Source organism: Lynx canadensis, chromosome X (genome assembly GCF_007474595.2).
Source record: "Lynx canadensis isolate LIC74 chromosome X, mLynCan4.pri.v2, whole genome shotgun sequence".
Lineage (NCBI taxonomy): Eukaryota > Metazoa > Chordata > Mammalia > Carnivora > Felidae > Lynx > Lynx canadensis.
This window is the reverse complement of record NC_044321.2, coordinates 120,948,897-120,974,741: the sequence shown is the minus strand read 5'-3', so window position 1 is coordinate 120,974,741 and position 25,845 is coordinate 120,948,897. Positions and strand designations below refer to the sequence as shown.

At 50.3% G+C, this 25,845-nt stretch overlaps 2 protein-coding genes across 2 annotated transcripts; both read right to left on the bottom strand.

Moving 5' to 3' along the window:
• Positions 1-10,540: 10,540 nt before the first annotated feature.
• LOC115507669 (sodium- and chloride-dependent creatine transporter 1-like) lies at positions 10,541-12,594 on the bottom strand. The gene is made up of 6 exons (XM_030306131.1): positions 12,468-12,594; positions 11,765-11,877; positions 11,492-11,629; positions 11,313-11,415; positions 11,120-11,220; positions 10,541-11,032 (listed from the first exon to the last, which is right to left on the bottom strand). The coding sequence occupies exons 1-6, from the start codon at positions 12,511-12,513 to the stop codon at positions 10,742-10,744; spliced, it is 792 nt and encodes a 263-aa protein (XP_030161991.1). The 5' UTR covers positions 12,514-12,594; the 3' UTR covers positions 10,541-10,741.
• Positions 12,595-20,428: 7,834 nt separating this feature from the next.
• On the bottom strand, positions 20,429-21,218 carry LOC115506933 (olfactory receptor 3A3-like). Its single transcript, XM_030304876.1, is given in 2 exon segments — positions 20,429-20,953; positions 20,955-21,218. Coding segments are annotated over 2 exon segments (789 nt in total).
• Between the last annotated feature and the right edge of the window lie 4,627 nt (positions 21,219-25,845).

The following is a 25,845-nucleotide window of genomic DNA, read 5'->3' as shown; positions in this document are numbered from 1 at the left end:
GCACTATTTGTTGAAAAGACAGTTATTTCCTCATTGAATTCGTCTTCCATCTTTGTTGAAAATAAATTGACCATAAATGTGAGGGTTTATTTCTAGATATCAATTCTATCCCAGTGGTATTTATGCCAGTTTTTGTTGTTTTAAGTCACTAAGTTGTTGTGCTTTGTAATGGCAGCCTTAACAACTAATATATCCCCCAAGTCTCCAATTTTGTCACTTTAATTCCACTTGACCACTTAAAGTTCTGCTGATTTCTCTATCCCCCCCTCCCTTTCCAGCATCAACCCTCAGCCTCTATCTGCATTGAGATCTGAAATTATTCCCAGGAAAAAAGTAGTTGCAGATGGTCAGTGTAAATTTATCACTCTCCTTCAGGGTTTCACTTTTGTTTGTTGTGTTTCAGGGTCTCTCCTTTAGCAGGTCTTTGTTTTACAAACACAGTGAGACTACAGAAAATTCCTACCACTGCTCAGCTTAGGTCTATAGCCTCTGGCCCTGTGCCGCTTCAGAACTATGCACATGTCTTCGGGGAGAGCAACTGTTGGTTTGAGGACCCAAAAGTCTCTAATTTTGTCACTATAGACCCATATAACTGTTAAAAGTTCTGCTGTTTTTTTTTTTTTTCTGAACCTTAGCAGTAGCTTTCTGTATGGGTTAAGTTCAGATTCTCAGCAGCTATCCTTCAACTAGAGCCAGCATATTCCTCTAAGCAAAGAGCAGCTGCAGTACCTCAGCTCACGTCTAAGTTTCTGGCTGTCGGGGTGCCTGGTGGCTTAGTTGGTTGAGCCTCTGACTTCAGCTTAGGTCATGATCTCACAGTTTGTGGGTTTGAGCCCCATGTTGGGCTCTGTGGGGACAGCTCAGAGCCTGGAGCCTGCTTTGGATTCTGTGTCTCCCTCTCCCTCTGCCCCTTGCCCACTCACATTCTTTCTCTGTCTCTCTGTCTCTCTGTCTCTCTCTCTCTCTCAAAAATAAACATTAAATTAAAAAAATAAAAATGAAAGTTTCTCCCCATCTTATTCTGCTCATGTGGCTATAACAAAAATACCACAGACTGGGTGGCTTGTAATCAACAGACATTTATTTCTCACAGTTCTGGAGGCTGGAAGTCCAAGATCAGAGTGATGGCAGATTCAGTGTTTGGTGAGTGCCCACTTTCTGGTTCATAGATCACCATTTTCTCATTGTGTCATCACATGGCAGCAGGGGCAAGGGTGCTCTTTGGGGTCCCTTTCATAAGGCACTTAATCCCATTTATGAGGGCTCCACCCTCACAGATATTCACACCATAACATTCCACCCTGACATCTCAAAATTCATGTCCTTTTTGCATGCAAAATGCATTCATGCTATTGCACTAGCCTCAAAAGTCTTAAGCAGTTACAGCATGAACTCTAAAGTCTAAGGCTAAGTCTCATATAGGTATCATCTAAATCTGATGTGGTAACACTCAAGATATGATTCATCTTGAGGCAAATTCCTCTCCACCTGTGAACCTGTGAAGCCATACATATTGTGTGTTTTCAAATATAATGCTGGGATAGGCATAGGATACACATTCTCATTCCAAATGGAAGAAATAAGAAAGGAAAAGTGACAGGTCCTGAGTAAGTCTGAAACCTAATAGTGCAAGTTCCAGTAAACCCTAAAGCTCAAGAATAATCTTGAAAGAATGACATCTTGCCACTTGCAACAACGTGGATGGAACTGGAGGGTATTATGCTAAATGAAATAGTCAGGCAAAGTAAGACAAATATCATATGTTTTCACTCATATGTGGAATTTGAGAAACTTAACAGAAGACTATGGGGGAAGGGAAGGGGAATAGTTTCAAAACGAGAGGGAGGCAAATCATAAGAGGACTCTTTTTAAAATTTTTTTATTTTTAAATTTACAATCCAATTAATAGCATATAGTGCAACAATGATTTCAGGAGTAGATTCCTTAGTGCCCCTTACCCATTTAGCCCATCCCCCCTCCCACAACCCCTCCAGTAACCCTCAGTTTGTTCTCCATGTTTAGTGAGTCTCTTCTGTGTTGTCCCCCTCCCTTTTTATTTATTTTTGTTTCCCTTCTCTTATGTTCATCTGTTTGTCTCTAAAGCCTCATATGAATGAAGTCATATGATTTTGTCTTTCTCTGACTGACTAATTTCACTTAGCATAATACTCTCCAGTTCCATCCTCATAGTTGCAAATGGCAAGATTTCATTCTTTTTGATGGCCGAGTAATACTCCATTGTATATCTATACCACATCTTCTTTATCCATTCATCCATTGATGGACATTTGGGCTCTTTCCATACTTTGGGTATTGTTGATAGTGCTGCCATAAACATGGGGTGCATGTGTCCCTTTGAAACAGCACACCTGTATCCCATAGATAAATGCCTTAGTAGTGCCATTGCTGATAGTTCTATTTTAGTTTTTTGAGGAACCTCCATACTGTTTTCCAGAGTGGCTGCACCAGCTTGCATTCCCCCAGCAATGCAAAAGAGATCCTCTTTCTCCGCATCCTCGCCAACATCTGTTGTTGCCTGAGTTGATAATGTTAGGCCATTCTGACAGGTGTCGGGTGGTATCTCATTGTGGTTTTGATTTGTGTTTCCCTGATGATGAGGGATGTTGAGCATCTTTTTATTTGTTTATTAGCCATCTGGATGTCTTCTTTGTAAATATGTCTACTCATGCCTTCTGCCCATTTCGTTACTGGATTATTTGTTTTTTGGGTATTGAGTTTGAGAAGTTCTTTATAGATTTTGGATACTAACCCTTTATCAAATATGTAGTTTGCAAATATCTTCTCCATTCCATTGGCTGCCTTTTAGTTTTGTGATTGTTTCCTTCACTGTGCAGAAGCTTTTTATTTGATGAGGTCCAGTAGTTCATTTTGCTTTTGTTTCCCTTGCCTCCAGAGACGTGTTGAGTAAGAAGTTGCTGCAGCCAAGATCAAAGAGGTTTTTGCCTGCTTTTCTGCTTGAGGATTTTGATGGCTTCCTGTCTTACATTGAGGTCTTTCATCCATTTTGAGTTTATTTTTGTGTATGGTGTATGAAAGTGGTCCAGGTTCATTCTTCTGCATGTCGCTGTCTAGTTTTCTCTCAGCACCACTTTCTGAAGAGACTGTCTTTATTCCACTGGATATTCTTTCCTGCTTTGTCAAAGATTAGTTGGCCATACATTTGTGGGTACATTTCTGGGTTCTCTACATAAGAGACTCTTAAATGCAGAGAACAAAGTGAAGGTTGATGGAAGGAGTTGTTGGGGGGAGGGGAAAATGGGTGGTGGGCATTGAAGAGGGCACTTGCTGGTATGAGTACTGGGTGTTGTATGTAAGTGATGAATCATGGGAATCTACTCCTGAAGCCCAGAGCACATTGTATACACTGTATGTTAGCTAACTTGACAATAAATTATATTAAAAAAAGAATAATCTTCTTTGGCTTGTTGCTCTGTCTTCCAGGCCCACTTGGTGGCAATGTCACCACAAGGCTTCGTGGGATGGTGCTGCAGCTTCTCTCTGCTGGGGCCCTGAAGCTCTCCTGGGCTGGGGTTGTATGCCTGAGGCTGTGCTGGGTAACCTTGTCTTTTAAAACCTAGGTGCAGGCAGACATGCCCCTCCCACCCAATCCCCCATGCACTCTGGGCTTGTGATGGGAGTGTCAGCCCTGATGATTTCTGAATCACCTTTGAGGCCATTATTCCATTGTCTTGGAGAATGGTGCCTGGCTTCTGTTAAGATAGCTAACCTATACTAACCTCCCCATCAAATGGTCCCTTAGCCACATTCTTAGTGTTGTCATTTTGTAATATGGATAGGCTGAAGATTTTCCAAATCTTTAAGTTATGTTTCCTTTTTGCTGAACAATTCTGTCTTTAAATCACTTCTATCTTCTCAAATTTTACTATAAGCAATCAGGAGGGGCCAAGCTGCACCTTCAACACTTTGCTTAGAAATTTCTTCGGCTAAGTATCCAATTTCAATGTTTATAAATTCTGTCTTCCACAAAACACTAGGACAAAAACACAGTTCAGCCAAGTTCTCTGCCACTTTATCACAAGGATAGCCTTTCCTCCAGTGTCCAATAACTTGTTCCTTCTTTCTGAGACCACATCAGAATGACCTTCATTACCATATTCTACCAATATCCTCTTCATGAGGAGTTAGATCTTCTCCAAGAAGATTGTGGCTTTCTTTCCAGGTCTCTGTTCTTTCTGAGCTCTTACCAGAATTGTCCTTAATGGTGTGTTAATAATGGCAATAAAGGCTTCTCCTAGTATGCACTTCAAGCTCTTCCAGCCTCTACCCATTACCCAGTTTGAAAGCTGCTTCCATATTTTGAGATATTTGTTACAGCAGCACTTCCAGTACTACATTTTGTCTTAGTCCATTCAGGCTGCTATAACAAATGCCACAGTCTAGGACATTTATAATAACAGACACTTATTTCTTATAGTTCTGAAGGCTGGAAATCCAAGATCAAGATGCTGGTAGATTTGGTATCTGGTGAGAGCCTGCTTCTGGGTTCACAGAGGGCTATCTTCTTGCTGTATCCTTACATAGCAGAAGGGGTGAGGGAGCTCTGTAGGGTCTCTTTTATAAGGGCAGTAATCCCATTCATGAGAGTTTCCACCCTTATGACTTGGTGACCTCCCAAAGGCCTCACCTCCAAATATCATCACACTGGGAATTAGGTTTCAACATATGAAATCTGTGGGGACACAAATATTCAGTATATAGTACTCCCTTCTCTGAAATTTTAGCTCCTTCAATCCTTATTGCTTCGTAGTTCCATACCTTTAAAACTATGATTTTATAATTTATCAGCTTTTCTAATTATTCTTAGCGAGAGTGTTGTTTTGATTATCTTATCTCTATAATAACCTACCAGAAATTATTCTGGCTTAAAACAATAATCATTGTATTATATTTTATAATATTTTGGGACAGAAATTTGGGCAGGTCTCACGTGATCAATTCTGTTCTTTGTGATATCAACACTGGTAAGTTGGTGATACTCAGCTGGTGGCTGGTCTTGTCTAGAAGATCTAAGATGGCTTTACTCTAACGGTGATCATTGTCACCTACCTATCCCCCCCAAATCTAATCCGTTTACCAGCTCTGTCTCACTTACATTCAAAGTATTTCTTGAAGTCATCAACTTTTCCCCTTTTCCACTGCTGAAATACTAGTTCAAGCCATCATCATCTCTCTCCTGAAAGCTATTGACACTAAAGTTACTGGTTTCTGAATTCACCACAGTCCCCCTCAAATACAGTTTCCAGACTGATCTTGAAACATAAATTAGATAATTTTACTGCCTTTCTTGATGCCTTCCTATGCCTTCCATTGCACTTGAAGCTAAAATCCATATTCGTTAGTGTGGCCCACCTCTTTCTCATCTAGGAACTGTTCTCTCACTGAGCTCCAGCTATCCTGATTTATTCATGCATTTATTCCACAAATATTAACCGAATGCCCACTATTGCTAAGCACTAGGCCTGCAGTGGTGAACAATCCAGGCAGAAATTCCCTGCCTCATGGAGCTTACAGTCCTGCAAAAGCAGCAGACAATACATATGGTGAACTAAATAGTATGTTAGATGGCAATGATTACTAAGGGAAAAGGAGCATGGAAGAGAGACAGGTAGATAGGGGTGAGGGTTCATTTTAGTGACAGTAGCCAGGAACATCCTTGTTGAGGAGTAGACACTTGAGCAAAGACTTGAAAGAAGTGAAGGAGCAAACCTCATGGAAATGTGGGTAAGATAATATGAACAGACCTATAATAAGAGATTGAACCAATAATAAAAAAATACCCATCAAATAAAAATACGTGACCAGGTAGCCTCACTGGAGAATTCTACCAAACACTTAAAGAATAATGAACATTGATCCTCCTCAAACTCAAAAAAACAGAAGAGGAGGGAACGGCTCTTAACTCATTCTATGAGGCTGACATTACCCTGATACCAAAGCTAAGTAGAGACACCACGAAAAAAACAAACAAACAAACTACAAGTCAATATCCCTTATGAATACAGATGCAAAAACCCTCAGCACAATACTAGCAAACTGAATCCAGCAACATATTAAAAGAATTACACAGACAGAATCACCAAGTAAGATTTGTTCTAGGAATGCAAGGGTGGTTCCATATGTGAAATCTACCAGGGAATCAATAAAACAAAGGGGAAAAAATCCCAATCATCTTAATTGGCGTAGACAAAGTTTTTGACAAAATCTAACAACGTTTCATAATGAAGACATTTACAAAAAAAAAAACAAACCCTAAGAATATAAGGGAACTTCCAAGACATGATAAAGGGGATTTATGAAAAACCCACAGCTAACATCATACTCAGTGGTGAAAGACTGAAAGCTTTTACTCTAAGATCAGGTACAAGAAAGGATGCCGACTTTCAACAGTGATTTTCAACGTTGTACTACAAGTTCCATCCAGAGCAGTCAGGCAAGAAAAAGAGATAAAAGGCATCAAAAAAGTAAAACTATCTCTATTTGCAGAGGGCCCGATCTTATATATAGAAAACCTCAAGGAATCCACAAAAAACTGCTAGAGCTAATAAATGAATTATGGAAAGTTTCAGGTTACAAGACCAACACGCAGAGATCAGTTGTTTTTCGGTACACCAGCAATGAACAATCTGAAGATGAAAATAGGAAAATAATTCCCCCGACAATAGTATCAAAAGGGATAAAATACTTAGAAATAAATTTAACCAAGGAAGGGTAAGTAAGGATCATACGTGAAAACTATAAAACATTGCTGAAAGAGATTAAAGAAGACCTAAATAAATGAAAGACATCCCATTTAGGTTGTTGATTCATTTTGAGTCAATTTTTGCATATGGTGTCTGGCAGGGGTCCAACTTCATTCTTTTACATGTGGATACCCAGTTGTCCCAGCACCACTTGTTGAAGAGACTACTCTTTCCCCACTGAATGGTCTTGGCAGATGGCAGTACTACCCAAAGTGATCTAAAGATGCAAGGCAGTACCTATAAAAATTGCAACGGCTTGCTTTCTTTCTTTCTTTCTTTCTTTCTTTCTCAGAAAGAGAAATGTCGATCTTTGCATTCACGTGGAATTGCAAAGGGACATGATGAATCAAAACAATTTTGAAAAAAAGGAATAAAATGGGAGGACACACACTTGCTGATTCCAAAACTTATTACAAAGCAACGGCAATCAAAGCAGTGTGGTATTGGCATATGGGGACACATATAGACCAAAGGAATAAAACTGAGAGTCCACATGGTGCCGGGAGGAGCATCAGAAGCTTCATCTATATGCTTGCACCTCCTACTCCAAACGCTCTGCGAAGGGCAAGACATGGCAGAGGCAGACACAGCTCATTTCCCCCTAAATAGAAAACCACCTAAGGATCTAAATTCATCCAGGAGCCCTTTGTCCATTTCCTTATTTTGTTCTGAGCATCGCATTCTACTCAAGGGGAATATCCCGCCCTTTCCACGGGAGATGCCACAAAGAAACGGGGAGAAATGAGTAGATGATAAGGTTGTTCAGATGGAGAAAAATACAGAATGGATATTCTGGGGTATGTGGCTAACAGAGACCTGAGGTAAGAAAAGAAAATGGGGCTGTAAAGGCTGAAAAAGTGAGAAAAAGAGGAACAGAAAGAAGACGAAGATGATAAAGGAAATGACAAGGAGTCAAGGATGGCAATAATGGTTATTTTGTAGAAAAGGTTCGTTTTAATAGCGATTTTTTTTTTTTGTCTCTAAGGCAGTTAACCCCCCATTACCAATCTCATAACTTTTAAAGTAAAAAAAAAAAAAAAAAGGAAATTCAAGACACCAGAGGATTTGCTTTTAATGTTTATGCTCTTCTTGTATACGCAACACCCTACTCTATGTGCCTTTACATAGTCTCGTCCTTTTGTGGCATTTTAAGCAGTTACTAAGCTTGCCTGGCACAGTGTGTGTGTGTGTGTGGGGGGGGGGGTAGGGGGTGACACTGACTGGCCTGGAAAGGTACAGGAGGTTCTTGTTGGTCTTGGGATGGCAGGAGCTCTGGTTCAGGTGCATTTGATGTAGGCTCAATAAAGTAAACATTGTTCTGTTACAATCCTACAATTGACATTCATGAATTTTTTTTCTGTAAATATTCTTTTTCTTTTTTTAAGTCTTATTTATTTTGAGAGAGAGAGAGAGAGAGAGAGAAAGAGCGAGAGAGCGAGTGAGCAGAGGAGAGGCAGAGAGAGGGAGAGAGAATCCTAAGCAGGCTCTGTACTGTCAGCGCAGAGCCCAACTCAGGGCTCGATCTCACGAACCGTGAGATCACGACCTGAGCCGGAACCAAGTCAGACGCTTAACTCATCGAAACCACCCAGGTTCCCCTGTCATACTCTTTTCAAAGGGGAGTGTGGTGCAGGTATGGGCATATTCAGACACGACAATGGGCTTGAGAGAAAGTCTAGAAAATGTCTCCAACACATATGGGCAATAATTACATAGTGAAGTTGATGTTGAAGATCAGTAGGGAAAGGATGACTTGTTTAACGACGAAGGTGAATAACTGATTGTCAGAAAGCCGTTGTACCACCCCCACAACCCTCCCAGCTGGCCGCCATTGTACCTCAGCCCTGTCCCTTCCAGGGGTTGTGTTTCAGACCTGGAAGCATTTGATGGAGGATTGATAGCAAGGCAGGCCGGGGAAGAAGTATATGAATGGACTTCCAAGAATGGGTCCACATCGTGAGGAAACATTCATTCCTTGTGCATGTTCACCAAGGTGTACCCAGTACAGAGGGGGCTTTTGGTAATCAGGTAGACAAGACGACCCCTTCTGTGCATGGCAGCCAGCCTCTTTCCCCAGGGACCCCGGTTCTCTTTTTTAACGCTTATTTATTTTTGAGAGACAGCGTGCGAGCGGGAGAGGGTCAGAAAGAGGGAGACAGAGGATCTGAAGCCAACTCCATGCAGTGAGCACAGAGCCCGACGTGCAGCTTGGACCCACGAACCGCACTGTGAGATCATGACCCGAGCTGAAATCAAGAGATGGCCGCTGAACCGACTGAGCCAACCGGGCACTCCCTCCCCCCGTTGCCCCGATTCCGACTCAGTGGGCTCATGATAAAAGGGGCCATGGGGACAGAAATGGCCGTTATTCACGGGCTGAACAACATGGCCTTCACCTCGGCAAGACTGATCTGGGTATTATTACTGCTCCATGCCCCATCTACCAAAAACAGAGGCCCATATATGGTGTCATTCTTGAGAGAGATCACCCAGGCGATCTGCTGAAATGTTGACTACATCGGACCCCCTCCCTCATGCAGGGGGCAACAAGTTTTCCTTCCTGGAATAGTCTGTCTACATACGTACCTGCCCTCCCTGCTGACATGGTTTTGCCGGCAATGCTGTCCCTGGACATACCAAAGTCTCATTCACCGTCACGGTCTCCACAAAAAGGCTGCACTAAACTGACTTTGCAGCATTTCCCTGGCCATTTGGGGCTCCTTGTGCTCTTGCACCAACAAGCCAGAGGGGTTATTGCATTGGCTGGGGAGAGGTATCCTGGTGATCCAGAGGAGAGAGAGCCGCTGCCCTACACTGGGGTTGGGGAGAAGTGTGCCGGAGACCCACAGAATTTGGGGGGCGGGGGCATCTCCTGGTACCGCTATGTGGGAAGGTAAAATTCAGCGGAAGATGGCAGTGAGTCCTTATGGCCCAGCAAGGGCTCAGCCCCCTTGGGAAAGAAGGCTTGGGTCACCCCATCCTCATGAGCTGGGATGTTGGCCGAGGGCAAAGGGAACGGGGAGGGAAAGGACGGCAGATAAAAGAAACGAAAAGTGCCAATGCGAGCCTCACGTCTAATGTAGAAGTGAGGACTGTAACCCTTAGGCCTGTTTGATTTCTTTGTCACTTTACCCATCTTTTCATTTGGGTTAGCTAATTTCCTCCTTGCCCCATGTTCCCTCTACTATTTTATTCCAGCTAAATTGGTGGAGGTGAACTTAATAATTTAGCCCACGGATTACAGGCTATCCACACGATTTTACGGATGGAGTAAAGATGCAATTAGCACCATCCAGAGATGGACAGGCTTTGAGTCTCTGCAGCCGTGGAGAGCGAGCACGCGCTCACGTTTTGAAGGACAGTGGCAACACGGCAGGAGGAGACCGTGGCTGCTATCATGCTTGCGGGAAAACTGACATACCGGGATGACGTATACAAAGCACTTGAGAGAGAGCCTGGAACACGGGAAGCGTGAGCTACTGTGACGTCTTACGAGACGAGTGTTTTTGGTGCCAAGTAGCCATGGGGAAGATCTGTGCCGGATTCTGCAGCTTGACTCCACGTCCTCTATTCCAACCTTCCTCTAGTGAGCCACCTTTCCCTGCACGAGTGTTCTTACAGGTGTCTCTGTACCCTGATAGAAGAGAAACTGGGGCAGGGATGCCCGACAGGCAAGGGGCAGCTGGCTGCCACCTGGGCGCGTCCCCTCAGGACTGAAGTCGGCTGCGCAGGAGTCTGGAGTTTTCCCACCACCTGCCGCGGGTGGGGGTCCGGGGCCCCTCCCACAGGCACTGACCACACCCCACACTCTGTCCTAGGGAAACGGGGCAGGGGCTAGGGACAGACCTCTCTCTCCTCCCCCTGCCGTGACCTCGGGACCTGGAGGCTCAGCGTTCCTTCCACCCACCCCCCTGTGGGCCGGCCCAGAGACTTCTGGCCCAGAGACTCCTAGCGTGATGCTACATCCTAGTAGTGGGTGGGAGAAGGGGCACTTGGGAGGAAACGCCTTGATCCGGTGGGTGAGAGGGAGGGAGGGAGGGAGGGAGTCGTGCAGGGAAGAGGGGGTGCAGGGGACTGACCTCAGCCACGGTCCCCTTGGCCCTGAGGAGGCAGCCCAGGAGGTGGAGGGGCACACACAGCATGGAGGAGAGCGCGAAGCCCCAGCCCATGGCCTCGCCCCACCACGGGTACACGTAGGTGTTGTTGTAGACGAGCGGCTTGTAGTACACCACGTTGAAGATAAAGATGCCCTGCGGGTGAGAACCCCCCGCCGCGCGCTCAGCCAGCGGCGGGCCCTCGGCACCCCTCCCCCGGCTCGGGCCTCCCCCGGCCCTTACCATGCAGACCAGCGGGGTGAAGAAGGACCAGCACCATTTCATCCAGGGGCAAGGGCGGTATCCGATCACGCAGGCGACGTCGTCCATGAAGCGGTCGGCTCCTGGGGCGAGCGAGGCGGGAGGGCTGGAGCCGGACGCCCCACCACCCCTGCTCCGGCCGGCACCCGCAGCTCGCCCCGGGGCCCGGACCTACCGTACACCCAGGCGACCACCACGCACTCCCAGAAGGCCTGCCACAGCAGGGTCGTGCCGCTGGCCGAGTAGTAGTCAAACAGCTGGAAGACATACATCCCGCCCTGGGGACGGAGCCGGGTCAGGGAAGGTGGCAGGCAGCGGGAGGCCTGGGGCGGCCCCCACCCCGCCCCCACTCACATCAGTCACCATGGAGAGGTCGATGACAAAGCAGAGGGCGCAGCAGAGGGCCACGGAGATCTCCCTTTGGAAACGGAAGTAGTAGGAGGCCGGGAGGAGGTCGAGCAGGCCTGTGATGAAGCCTTCCACACCTACAAACTGTGGCCGGGCGCTCAGGCCACGCCCCTGCGGCCACCTGCCAGCCGTCCCCCCTCGCCCCGGGGCCTCCCCCACCCTCCCGGCACCCTTCGTCCTGTCCCCCCCCGCCCCCCCCCCCCCCCCCCCCCCGCAAACCTGGCTGTCCAGGCCGAGCAGCAACAGCATGAAGAAAAACAGGGCAGCCCAGAGGGGGGCCACAGGCATCAGCGTGACGGCCCGGGGGTAGGCGATGAAGGCCAGGCCGGGCCCTGAAGGGGGAAGCGGCAGGGTCTCGACACCTGTGTCCCGCGCCCGCGTTCCGTTCCGTCCGGCCTCGTCACTGCCCGCCGCCCTCCACTTCTCCCCTTCCCTGAGCTTCCAAACTGAGGCATGACTCCGGGGCGTGCGGTGGCTGGGGGCCTTTCCCCTTGAGTCAAGGTGTTGCCGGCGGGGGGGGGGGGCCCGAGCCCGCGAGAGCGGGGTGCCTGGCTCAGGCTCCGGGTCTTGCCGGCCGGCTGCCCTTGTGGTCACCGGTCACCGTTCACCCCGGAAAGCCCCTCCTCTCCCTCTGCAACACTCGGCCGAATGTGAGGGGCTCAGCCCAGGGCCCCGGGGAGGGATGCACGGACGGACGGACGAGAGCTCGAGGCCCCCCGTGGCCCGGCCCGCGAGGCTCCGGCTCGGGGCCCGACGGGAACAGCTGTGCCTCGCAGCTGCTCGGCCAGGCCTCCCTCGGCCCCGAGTGACGGGACAAGCGAAGTGAATCTGTCTCTCGTTTCCCAGAACGTCTGTGTGCACGTGTGTTCGCGGATGGGGTCTGTTAGGACGGAAGGCCGGGCGGAGGGGTCGGGGTCCTCACCTGATTCCGCCACCTTGGAGATGTGCACGCCCTGCTCTGCGGCCATGAAGCCCAGGATGGAGAAGACCACGAAGCCAGCGAAAAAGCTGGTCCCGCTGTTGATGAGGGCCAGGATGATGGCGTCCTGGGGGCAGAGGGGCCGCGGGGACTGGTCAGGCCGCCTGCTGCCCGCGGACGCGCGGCGGGGGCGGGGGGCGGCCTGCGGCACCTACTTGTAGCAGTTGTTGTTGAAGCGGTTGTAGCTGCCCAGCGCCGTGAGGGCGCCCAGGCCGATGGCGTAAGAAAAGAAAATCTGGGTCCCGGCATCTATCCACACCTGGAGATAGACCAGGGCGGGGAGGAGGTGAGGGGCCCTGCCGGCCTGGCGCGCCCCTCGTCCCGTCCAGCCCACCGCCCCCTCACCTGAGGGGACCCCAGCTTCGACCAGTCAGGCTTGAGATAGTAGATGATGCCATCCAGGGCGCCGGATAGCAACACCCCCCGCACCAACAGCACGATGAGGACCACGCAGGGGAAGGTAGCTGTAAAGTACGCGATCTGGGGCGGGGGGGGGGGGGGGGGGACGGGGGGGACCTCCTCAGAAGGGGCCCTGCGGCCCCGCCTCCCCACTTAGGGGCCCCCAGCCTCAGCAGGGGGGCAGGCGGGCCACACTGCCCCCACTGTGGTACGGTCCGCTCCGAGGTCAAGCGGGAGGCCAGCCTGCAGCCCCCCCCTTCTACTCCTCAGAGCCTGGGCTCCTCCCGAAGGACGCGGGGTGCTCAGCTGGCCATCGGCCGCCCCCGCAAGGACGGGTCAGCTGTAGAGAGGGAGGGCAGAGGCAGGACCTTGAGCAGGACATCGGCCTGGAGGCAGGTCCCATGCCTCCTGTGGTTCTCTGCACAGAGGCAGGGTCCTGGGCAGGACGGAGTGGACTGGGCCGGCCGGAGACAGAGGCGACAGCGAGGTGACCGCGAAGACCTCTGCCTCCGTCCCACCCTCAGCAGAGCAGGACAGGTAGGCAAGGGAGGGCCACGGGCCGGGTCCCCCCAGGCTGGCCGCAAAGCAGAGAGTGAGCAAGTAGTGAGTGAGGAAGAGAGGGAAACTGGGGCGGGGATGCCCGACACAGGCAAGTTCAGCTGGCGGTCGCCTGGGCCTGTCCCCTCAGGACGGAAGGCGGCTGGGCTGGAGTTTGGAGGTTGCGGAGGACTACCCAGGCACGCGTGGGAAATCCACCGGGCTGGGTTCAAGGACCTGCCCCCGCCTCAGGCGCTGACCCGGTCACCTCGCGTGGCGGGGTGCCCCTGCCCCCTCCCCCCCGGCGGAGACACCCCTTCTCCCCACCGGCCATGCTGCCCCCACCCCTGCCATCATCACCCACCCCGACCCGCCCGCCTCCAGCTGTACCTTTCCTGTTGACTTGACCCCCTTGCAGACACAGAAGTAGGCCAGCACCCAGCAGGCCGGCAGACACAGGGTCACCTCCCAGTTGAGGGCCCCTGGCACGTCCAGCCCCCCACCCCCCACCCCCCCCCCCCCCCGAGAGCCGCAAGACTTTGTTCCTGGGGGAGGGACAGCCCGTCAGGGCTGCCGCAGCAGAGGGCACAGCGACCGGGGAGCTGTCGCCGGGGCGGTGCTCCCCCGTGCCGCTGCCCTCGGGTCCAGCTGGGCCCCCCTGGGCCCCCGGGCCCCCCGCCCAAGCCCGCAGCCATTGCGGTGTGGGAGGCGGGAGCCCGGGAGCCCCCGGCGGTGTACCCTCCCCCAGGCTGGCAGGCACTAGGGGACTGACGGCGCCCGGGCCCGAGAGATGGTGAGGGAGCCAGGCCCGTCCCTTCCAGCTCCCCTAGGGGCCGCGCGGGGCGCGCTCCCTGAGGACAGGCAGGGCCTGGGAGTGGCCCCTGCTCGGCATCCCGCGTCGGCCCCCCCGGCCCCCGGGGACGGGTCCCGGCACACGCAGACGCGAGCCGTACGGGGAGCCCACAGACAGGGACAGGCACGGTGCTGCCCAGAAGCGCCTGAGCGCGGCCCACGCCTCGATGCCCGGGCCCCGGGCGGGCGGCGGTCAGCTGGCTGCTCGCACGTGCGCCCGGCTGGCGCCTGCGCAGACACACGCTTGGGGGGAGGGGCGGGCCGGGCCGGAAACAGTCACGTGCCAGTGGCCTGCAGGAGGGGATTCTGGGCCTTAGCCTCGGGCCGGTTTGCGCACGTGCGCGGGGAGCGCAGGTGACGTCACCCGCTTCCCGAGGGAGCCTCGTTCGTTCGTTCGTTCGTTCGTTCGTTGGTTCGTTCCCTCGGCGGTTCAGCCGAAGTCCAGGCCGGGGAACCATGGAGGCCGCAGATGGAGGCGCAGGCGGTGGGGCCGGCGGTCCCGAGGGTCAGCGTGGCCCGGGAGACCCCGGTGTCCCAGATGGCCCCGGAGGCCACGAGGGCCCCGGCGGCGGCGGAGGTGGTGAGGGAGAGGAGTGTGCCGCGGCCGGTGCGGCCCCGCGGGTCGCGCAGGCGCCATGTGCTCCCGTCCCGGGCGCAGCTGCCGTGCCAGGGCTTGGCGGACACCCTTTGCCGGGAGCCGGTGGGCACGGCGGGCCCACAGCCGGAGGGCCGGGGAGCCAGCCGCTGCAGTTGTATCCTCTTGGCCGAGTGGCGGGTGGCCGGGGCGATGGGCCTAGAGGAGGCGACGGGGCGGGGAGCGGAGGGGAGGGGGTTCAGCCTGGGGGTCCAGGGCAAGGAGGGGAGGGGCGGACCGGGGCACCGGAGGGACCGGCCCGGGGGGCGGATGGGCCAGGGGTGGCCGGGAGGGGTGGCGGGGAGAGGCGGCCTGATGGACCAGGAAGGAGGGGAGCGGACCTGAGAGGATGGAGAGGGGGGAGAGTGGCCGTGGGGAAAGCAGGCCTCGGAGTGGTCAGGACGCCTGAGGCACCGACGCGATCGCTTTTCGATGATGCCTTAACCGAATGGCTACCAGCTACGTCACCGTGCCTTTCCCGTCACCCACGGAGGCACAGGTGGCCCACCAGTGTCTGGCGACACAGGGCCAGCCCCAGGTCGGGGCAGTTCGGAAGGAGTTCACGGTATTCGGCAACGTCCTAATTATGTTAGTTCCAAACGGGTCCCTCGTGGGGGGGTGGTGTCAGGTCGCTAGGGCCTATCTCCTGAGGGCCGTTCTAATAGTGAATTGGAGACACCAAAGGTTAGGTCCAAAGAGGTAGGTGTGGCACCCTGAGCCTGCGGCCACCTGAGGGGGGGGCAGAGAGATAGGGGCAAGAGTGATGACATTTCATTTGGATTTTCTTTTTCCCTCACTTTTAGCCAACTGACTGCCGAAGACCCTGGCCAACTCCAGGTTTCCATCGCCTCCTGTCTTGACCAGCTTTCCCTGTTGGTTTGGACCATGCAGCGCTTCGTGCCCCCGTTTTTCAGATTGCCGGAGCCAGGCAAAAGGGGCTAATTGTAACCTAGCGTCCCTTCCTCCCCTAGGGCGTCCATTCCGATGCTGGTTGCCGCTTTATTACGGGGGTCTAATTGTTTGTATTGGACTTTGGGCCTTGTTTTTCCCTACTGCTGGAGGAGGGGCGTTCTTACAGCAGAAAATAAAACTATTTTTCCGCATCTGAGTGTATTTTCAGCTACTGTGTCAGAGCAAGGGGAGGGGGGGGGAGAGAGAGAGAGAGAGAGAGAGAGAGAGAGAGAGAGAACCCAAGCAGTTCCTGCGCTGTGAGTGCAGAGCCCGACGCAGTGCTTGAACCCACCAACCGTGAGATCATGACCTGAGCCGAAACCGACTCAGGTGCTTAACTGACTGAGCCACCCAGGCGGCCCTCGTTGATTAATTTTTCAATTGGAATAGTCATATTTTACTTATTGATTGGTGAATGCTCTTTATATACAAGAGATACCAAATCTTGGCCAAAGTAATTGAAAACACTTTCCTTCCTCATTGCTTCACTGAATTCTTGTTTATAGTTCTTTTCCGTACTGGAGGGTTTTTAACTTTTTCTTGTATTTAAATATGAAGTTTATTGTCAAATTGGTTTCCATACAACACCCAGTGCTCATCCCGACAGGGGCCCTCCTCAATACCCATCACCCACCCTCCCCCCCATCAACCCTCAGTTTGTTCTCAGTTTTTAAGAATCTCTTATGTTTTGGCTCCCTCCCTCTCTAACCTCTTTTTTTTTTTTTTAATGTATGCAAGTGGTACATTTTTGTCATTATGATTTTTGTAGTTTATGTCCAAGGGAAAGCCATCCCCACTGTAAAATTATAAAATTTGTCCCTCATGCCATCTTCTAGTACTTTGAGATGTTAACACACAAGGAATTTATTGTGGTGTGAAAGATGACATTGGTCTAATTTTGTCCCCTTCCCCCCAAGGTTCCTCAGGTGTCTCAATGTCATTTATTGACTAATCCATATGTCTCCGCTGAATTGAAATGTCGTCTTCACCAGGGTCTAAACCTGCATCTTCATTTCTTCTTGCACATTTGTTTCTCCAGCAAATTTGGGCTAGGTGATCTGGGATGGCCCCTCTGAGGAAACGGCCTGAAGGATACAGTAGAGAAAGTTGGGATTGGTGTGGGAGAAGGGACAGACAGAGACAGAGGAAGACAGACAGACCGGCCGACAGAGAGATTTGATTGGCTCAGCTTGGATTGCCCTTCGAAGGGCGCAGGGAGAAACATGAGGACAAGAACGAGATGAGAGAGAGAGAGAGAGAGAGAGGTTAGGGCATCAGTGGATTAGAGGACTGTTGCACTGGGGATACTGGAGCATTTGGGGTTTTCTTCTTTCGTTAAGAAAAACCTATTATAAATAATACTACTATGAATGTTTTGTTTAAAAAGATTGTACAGGGGCACCTGGGTGGCTCAGATGGTGAAGCGTCTGACTCTTGATTTTGGCTCAGGTCATGATCTCACAGTTCTTGGCATCGAGCCCTGCATAGGGCCCTGTGCTGAGCATGGAGCCATCTTGAGATTCTCTCTCTCTCTCTCTCTCTCTCTCTCTCTGCTTCCCCAACCCCCGCTCACGTGCATGTGTGCGCGCTCTCTCAAAAGAAATAAAAGAAACTGAAATATATTTCTATATATGTTTAAATACACACAACCCTAGTTTCAGTGGTGATGGAGTTTTCAGGTTATTGAGTTCACGATCTTGTAGGAACTGTACATTCCCCCATGACCTCCTGATCCAGGTTTCTGTAATTACGGCATATTACCTGGTCAGCGGCTGAGGGAGCATTATTCTGCTATGTAGGAGAGTGAAGGATATGGGGAGAAAGGCCCAGATGGGTGGCTGCAAAGTTGATGTCCAAAGTCGAGCACAAGTCCCATGTCCTCATGGGAGGGTAAGGTTTCTCAGCCAGGACACAAGCAGTGTTCTAAGGGACCAAGCCAGAGCTGTGCCTGGAGAAAGAGATGTAAAATGAAGAGCCAGAAGCCAGAGTCAAACCCAACTTGAAAGAGTACGTAAAGAGCAATGGCGAAATTATTTGGGTTACTCGAGTCAGAAGAAAAAGAAAGCCGGTCTTGACCTTATTCTTAAGTCAAACAGTAAACAAAGCAGGATGCAAAATCCAGAAGCAAACAGCCACAACCACAAATAAACCAACACCAGTGTCTAATTACACAAAGGTGTTAAGCTCTGTTAGGGAAGAAAACATCATAAATAAAATGGAAAGACAAGTTAGGAAGACATTAGTAACCCAAAGGGCAAACTAAAGTGAGTATCTTCAAAACACAAGTGACCCTTAGCAAATAAATCCATAAAAGACACAAACAGCCCAGTAGAAGATTGTACAAATGACAGGACCATGGGATTCCTGGAATAAGGATTATAAACAGCCAATTTGGTACAGGGTATTGTTTACCAGTGGGAGCGTCTACATAGCGTGAATGGAAGCCTCCACTCTTGGATCCCCCACGGAACGTTTCCATGAGGATCTGCGCTCAAATAAGGACAGCCAGAAGGAAAGTAGCAAGCACAAAGCAGTTTATTAAGGACAGTGCACTCTCCAGGTGGCAGAGCGGACAGGCCCAGAGGTGTCTGGGGTTTGGGGTGTCTTTTCTCTGTATGTTTGCATAGGTTCCGGATGGGTCACAGCTAGGGGGGTCTCCCACTGAGGGTGCTTCCCATCATGTGAGCAACTCCTCCTACCGGTTGGGAGGGGGAGTTTTTCTGGCCCCGCCCACAAGGTTCTGGCCAGAAGAGTCCATGGCCATCCTCCCTTGGGCGGGGAGAGTTGAAAACAAAACGATGTAAATCTATTATAATGAAGCTGTAGGTTACCCTGAGGCCAAGGTTGAAGAGGAGAGCCCCTGTTCTGCACCTGTGGCCCTTGGTCTGTCAACCCGGGGGTGTTGGAAGCCATAGGACCAGGATGTTAACAGCCACAAAGTCAGGACATTGTGCCCTCAGGCTTCTAACGTGTCACCTATTTAACACCGCCTTTGCCTCTGGCTCATGTCTAACCAACTGCCTACTTGATCGGTATGATCCTATGTATGCAAACAAGCAAAAGAAAAACCGTTATAAACGCAGATGAATGTATCCTAGGAAAAAGTCTGGGAGGACACACGTAAAACTGGTCATAATGGTTACTGCAGACACTGAGTTTATGGGAAATTTTTACTCTCTAACAACACACCTTTGTGTAAGGCATGAATGATTTTATAATACGCATACATCATAGTGGAAAAAAATTTAAATATCTAAGCGTTCGGAGCTGTAAGTGCACTATGATTCCAGTCTTGCTTTCCTACTTTAAATGCGTATGCACGTACATTTGGTTTTTTAAAAATTTTTTTAAGTATATTCATTTTTTTTGAAAGACAGAGACAGAGAGACAGAGAGACAGAGCACAGCAGGGGTGGGGCGGAGAGAGAGGGGGACACAGAATCCAAAGCAAGGCTCCAGGCTCTGAGCTGTCAGCACCAGAGCCCGACGCGGGACCCGAACTCACGAACCGCAAGATCAGGACCTGAGCCGAAGTCGGACGCTCAACCGGCTGAGCCACCCAGGCGCCCGTGCACATACATTTGTAGTGCAAGAAGAAACCTGAAATAAACCATCAAAATGTTTACAGTGAGGTTCTCTCGCGGGGGTGAGGTTATAGAGGGCATTTTTTTCTTTTTTGGTCACTTTGTAAGTTTCTGTAACTGCACAACCTATGCAATGACCATGTTTTACTTCCATAAATAGAAAGCAGTGTTTTAGAATAAGGGGGGGGGGGGAAGAGCAACAGAAATATTTGATCGTTGCTGAAAATGGGGGGAAACCTGGCACCCAAAATAGGATTCACCAAATGGATCACGTGCATGAAATTTCAAACTCCTGTGTGATTGGATTCACCCCCAAAGCACTGGCATGTGCCAGCCCCACCCTGCAGAAGACCTTCATGAGCTTACACACATGGGGGGAAATGCCTGGTGGGATGGTAGGCCGAAGGCCTTCCAGTGCCACCTTCACTCCAATCTCCGTGTTGGAGAGGTCAGCAAAGGGTACCTCCCGTGTCACCAGTTCCCACAGAAGCACTGCAAAGCTCCCCGTGTCTGCTCAGCGTCTGTTTGTATCTTCAGGCTTCTTCTGCAGAGCTTCAGGGGCCACCCAGGCAGGTGCATACCTGCGCCCAGGGCATTGGAAGGGGAACCTGACGTCGGCCGTGCTGGTTCGGGCAGTCATGTCCTCATCAATCATTACACTACGGCTGCTGAGTGCGTGTCGTGGGATGAGGGGCTCTAGAGTGTGTACGAGGGCCATGCCCCTTGCCATGTCCAATGCAAACGTCACAGCCTGGCTCTGGTCCACAGCAAAATCGGTGCCTTCGTGTAATACATTGTACAGGGAGGGATCCGTATGGCATCCAGTGTGCGACGAGGGTGGGGTGTGGAGCAGGTGGAGACTGACAGGCCCCTGGCACTGGGAGCACATTCGGATGTGAGAAACTCCCGAGCCGGGGACACTCCTCGTTGATTTGATGTGACCAGTGCCTAGGAGGCACTTTCTTTCCCGAGGGACTTGAGCAAAGCCCTCTTCACGTCCTTGTTTCGCATGCTGTAGATGACGGGGTTGAGCATGGGGGTGAGGACCACGTACAGCACAGGGAGCACCCGGTCCCGCAAGCCAGAGCACGCAGAGCTGGGGAGGATGTAGCAGAGGACCGGAGCGATGTAGAAAATGCAGACCACGGTGGGGTGAGCACCACAGGTGGAAAAGGCTTTTCTTCGGCCCTCAGCGGAGTGAATCCTGAGAATCGCAGCCACAACACGTACACAGGAGATCGCAACCGGGGCACGGGGTGCAAGAGCCACCACGAAACTGAAGACGAACAGGGCAAGTTCGCTGGCCCACGTGCTTGAGCAAGAGAGTCTGGTCAGTGGAGGGAGGCCACAGGAGAAGTGGGTGATGGGGCGAGGCCCGCAGAACCTCAGTGGAGCTGCAAGGACGGTGTGGGCGAACGCATCGGCCGAGGCAAGCAGGCGGGAGGTGGAAGCCATTCCTGCCCGGGTCCGTCCGACGGCCCATGAGGACTAGGTGGTGCGGTGGCCGGCCGATGGCTGCATAGCGGTCACAGGCCACGGCTGTGAGCAGGAAGCGCTCCCAGGGAGCCAGGAAGTGGAGAAAGAAGATCTGGGGAAGACAAGCACGATGGGGCACGGTCCGCACTGCTGCCAGCAGGTGTTCCAGCACCTGAGGCCCCGTGCTGGAGATATAGGCAGTGTCCAGCAGTGAGAGGTTGACTAAGAAGTCGTACACGGGAGTGTGGAGTCGGGAGTCCATCACAGTAAGGCTGGCAACGCCCAGCCACGCTGTGGACCAGCAGAAAGATCACAAAGAGCAAGGGCCTCAACGCCTCTGCGTCGGCCAGCCCTTCCAGAAGGAACAGCGACACTCGGGTCTCATTCCCCAGCTGCCCGGAACCATGCGCAGAAACCTGCACCCGTAGAGTCCAACTCAGAGTCAGATGAGGATCCAAGTGTGGAGTTCCAATTTGCACAAGGCAGCAGGGGTGAGGGAAGGTCCGGAGACAACAACAACAACAAGAAAAAGAGACACGTTTCAAGCTTAAGAAAATAAGACTCAGAATTGGGGGAGTGAGGCTAGGTTCAGGAGGCCAGCGGTAAGGTAGAGGCCAGTAGAACGGAATCGGTAACCCCACACCAAGACAAGGTGCACAGACCTTGAAGCCACGGCGCATGCACCTCCTGTAAGGATATCAAAGTCAGTCCCTCAGAAGCTTCTACCTGAATAAGGACCCTAGACCTCGTAATTACCTGCAGTGGTCCCCTTATTTCACCCTCACCAACCCAGCAGAGCCCCAACTCAGGAGCAGTGATAGGACACCAGTCAGGTCCCTCCTCCTCCCGCTCTGAACCTTTCAGTGCCTCCCATCTCACTCAGCGTCAAAGCCAAAGTCCCCCCGGCGACCTACCAGGCCCTCTGTGATACGCTCTCCCTCCTCTCCTCTCTCCTCTCCTCTCCTCTCCTCTCCTCTCCTCTCCTCTCCGACCATCGGGCAAGAAGTCTGTCAGCTCCGTGCCCCATATCACATCTTCGGACTGGCCCACAGCAGCAAACGCCCTTGCCTATTCCCTGCCTCGGTGGAAGAGAGCCCTGCCCTCCTATCCAAGGCTAGCTTGTCCGATTTCCCCAGCTGCTCTCTTCATTGTGCCAGCCCTGCTCGGCAACCCTTTTACATGGGAATGTGCTAAATGCCACTCGACTGTTCACTCTCAGATGGTTTATTTTATGTTATCTCGATTTTACCTCCATGAAAAAAGGAAGCAAAATAAAGACTTTTTCAGACATATAAAAGCTGAGATTAACTCGTTGTCAGCGGAAAACCTGCACTACAACAAATGTTAAAGGCTGTTCTCCACAAGCAAGGATGATAGCACGTGGGAACTTGGACCTACACGAAGTAACGAAGAGGGTCCCAGAATTGGAAAGTATGTGGGTCAATGTAAACATTTTTTCTCCCTTCAAAATGTCTCTCAATCGTCGCAAACCATCTAAAGCAAAAATATTGACAACACGGCGTGGGGTGTGTAACTGCTATAGAAATAAAAGGTATGACAACAATAGCACAAAGGACACCAGTGGGTGGTTGGAAGGGTACTGCTGTAATGTTCTTACGTTACGTGCGAAGGGATTTGAAATTACTTGAAGGTGGTCTATAATGAGGTAAAACACATATTAGGATCCCTAGAACCCTAGGTTTAATATGTACACTTCTCTGGCAGAGATAAAGTGAATTTCTAGAAATTACTCAATCTGAAAGGAGTCGCGAAAAGACAGAGAGGGGAACACAGAACACATGGGGCAAACAGAAAATAAATAGCAGGATGGTAGATTGAAACTCAACGATACCCCTCGTTACATTTATTCTAAATGGTCTAAATGTGGCAACTAAAACACGGAGATTGCCAGACTGGATAAAAAGGCAAAGCAAAACTATATGCTACGCCTAAGAAATGCGCTCTGTGAAGACACAGACACGGTAAAAGTAAAAAGATGGGCAGAGATACACCATGCAAGTCTTCTAATAAGAAAGTTTGAGTAGCTATATTAAGAGCAGGCAGAACAGACTTCAGGACGAGGAATACGATGGGGTGGAGGACGTTTGCTAACGATAGAGGGGTCACTTTGTGAAGAAGACATAAAATCAAGACCTAAATACATAGTAGGAAAGAAATAATGAAGCTAAGAGGAGATATGAATAAAACGTTAAACGGACAAACAATAGAGGAAAATCCATGAAGCGGAAAGCCTTTTTTTCCTTTCTTTCTTTTCTGTTTTAATGTTTATTTTTGACACAGAGAGAGACAGGGCGCGAGTGGGGGAGGAGCAAAGAGAGAGGGGGGACACAGAATCCGCAACAGGCTCCAGGCTCCAGGCTCTGAGCCGGCAGCACAGAGTCCGATGCGGGGCTCGAACCGACGGACGGACCGTGAGAGCATGACCTGAGCCGAAGTCAGACCCTTAACCGACTGGGCCACTCAGGCGCCCTCTCCCCCACTTTTTAAAGGTTTTATTCATTTTTGAGAGAGTGCATGTGGGGGAGGGGCAGGGAGAGGGGGACAGAGGATCTGAAGTGAACTGCGCTGACAGCAGCGAGCCCCATGTGGGGCCTGAACTCACCGACTGCCAGATCGTGACCTGAGCCAAAGTCGGACGCTCAACCGACTGAGCCACCCAGGGGTCCCCGAAAGCTTCTTTAAAAAACAAAACAAAACAAAACAAAACAAAACATACCAGGGGCGCCTGGGTGGCTCAGTCGGTTGAGCGGCCGACTTCGGCTCAGGTCACGATCTCGCGGTCGGTGAGTTCGAGCCCCGCGTCGGGCTCTGTGCTGACAGCTCAGAGCCTGGAGCCTGTTTCAGATTCTGTGTCTCCCTCTCTCTGACCCTCCCCCGTTCATTCATGCTCTGTCTCTCTCTGTCTCAAAAATAGACACACGTTAAAAAAATGTTTTTCTAAAAATACCAATAAAGCTGATTTTGAAAAATAAAGTGTAACCAGGGAATATTAGGAACAATATTTGTGGGTAAGTTTCCCAATTTAGATGAAATGGACAAATTCCTTGAATGACACAAATTACCAAAACTGACTCAAGAAGAAATAGAAGACCCGAATATCCCTACATCTATGAAAGCAATGGAGCCGAAAACTCCAGGCCCCCGTGGCTTTACTAGTGGCTACCACCAAATACTTAAAGGAGAACTATCACCAATCCTGCACAAATGCTTTCAGGAAGCAAAGGAGGAGAAACATTTCCCAAATCATCTTATGAGGCCAGCATTACACAACCCCCAAACCAGATGAAGACGTGGCAAGAAAAGAAAACCACAGGGCAATATCCTTCAGGAAGTCACACACACAAAAGAACTTGATTCGATATTAGCAAATTCAACCCAGCAACATACAAAGAGGATGATACCATCATGGCCAAGTGGGGTTTATCCCAAGAATTGGTTTTCATTAAAAACAAAAAAGTCAACCAGTGTCATCTGTCATATTAAGAAAATAAAGGAGAAAAAACACGTGATCATTTCAACAGACACAGGAAAAAAGCATCAGACAATATCCAACAGCCACTCATGACAAAAACTCTCGGAAAACTAGGACTAGAGGGAAACGTTCTTAATCTGATAAAGGGAACCTACAAAAATCCTACAGCTAACATGATACTTAATGGTGAAAGACAGAATCACCGCCCCCGCTCCCTCGCCCGCAAAGTTTGAGAAACAAGGTATGGATGTTCACCACTTCCATTCAACACTGTCCTGGAAATCCTAGGCAGTGCACTAGGCAAGAAAGAGGAATAAAAGTAGTGACGCAGATTGCAAAAAAAGAAACGGGATTATCTTCATTCAGAGATGACATGCTTGTTTACGTAGAAACCCCTAAGTGATGTGCAAAAAAAAAAGAAGAGTGACATTTTAAAAAATCACTACCATTTACAATAGCATCTCCAAACATGAAGTATTTGGGGACACATGTAATAACATATGTGCAAAACCTTTACGGCGAACACTAAAAACTATTGATAAGCGAAAGAAAGCTTACAAAAATGGAGAAACGCATCCTATGCGTGGAGCGGAAGATCCTGTATTCTTTTTTCTTTTAGCGTTTATTTATTTATTTTGGAAGAGACAGAGAGAGCATGAGCAGGGGAGGGGCAGAGAGAGAGAGAGAGAGGGAGCGAGAGAGGGAGGGAGAGAGAGAGAGAGAGAGAGAGAGAGAGAGAGAGAGAGAGAATATCCCAAGCAGGCTCGGAGCTGTCAGTGCACACCCCGACTCTGGGCCCGGTCTCACAAACCGTGAGATCATGACCTGAGCCGAAATCAAGAGTCAGACGCTTAATCGACTGAGCCACCCAGGTGCCCCAAGGCCCTGTATTCTTAAGATGTACACTCCCACCACATCATTCTAGAAATTCATTGCAAACCCAGTAAAAATCGTGATAACGCAGAAATGGACAAGCTGATTCCAAAGTGTATATCCAAATGCAAAGAACCTGGAATAGGCAGCTCGAACTTGCAAAAGAGGAATAAAGTCGGAAGACACAAGGACGACTAAAAGAGGATACAGACAGAATGGAAAGTTCACATGTCACTGGTGGGACTGTAAGTTGGTATGATCACATCGGAAAACCGTGCTTCCGTTTCTTATACAGTCACACTTACGCTTACCATGTGACCCAGAAATCCCACTTCTGCTATTTACACGAGGGAATTAAAAATACATGTGTGTGCAGAGACTTGTACGTGAATCTTCGTATCAACTTGATTAACAATAACCGCAGTTTGGAAACAAGCCAAACGTCCAATAGCAGGTGAGTGGTTAAGCCTAAGTTACGGTACATCCACGCAATGGAATACCGGTCAGCAACAAAGAAGGATGG

Excerpts from the sequence above, each read along its gene's own strand:
- LOC115507669 (XM_030306131.1), bottom strand. The coding sequence starts at position 12,513 with ATGGCCGCAGAGCAGGGCGTGCACATCTCCAAGGTGGCGGAATCAG. Across the intron at positions 11,221-11,312 it reads GGTGGTCGCCTGGGTGTACG|GAGCCGACCGCTTCATGGAC; the intron begins GTAGGTCCGGGC and ends CGCTCGCCCCAG. Across the intron at positions 11,033-11,119 it reads TCACCCCGCTGGTCTGCATG|GGCATCTTTATCTTCAACGT; the intron begins GTAAGGGCCGGG and ends TCTCACCCGCAG.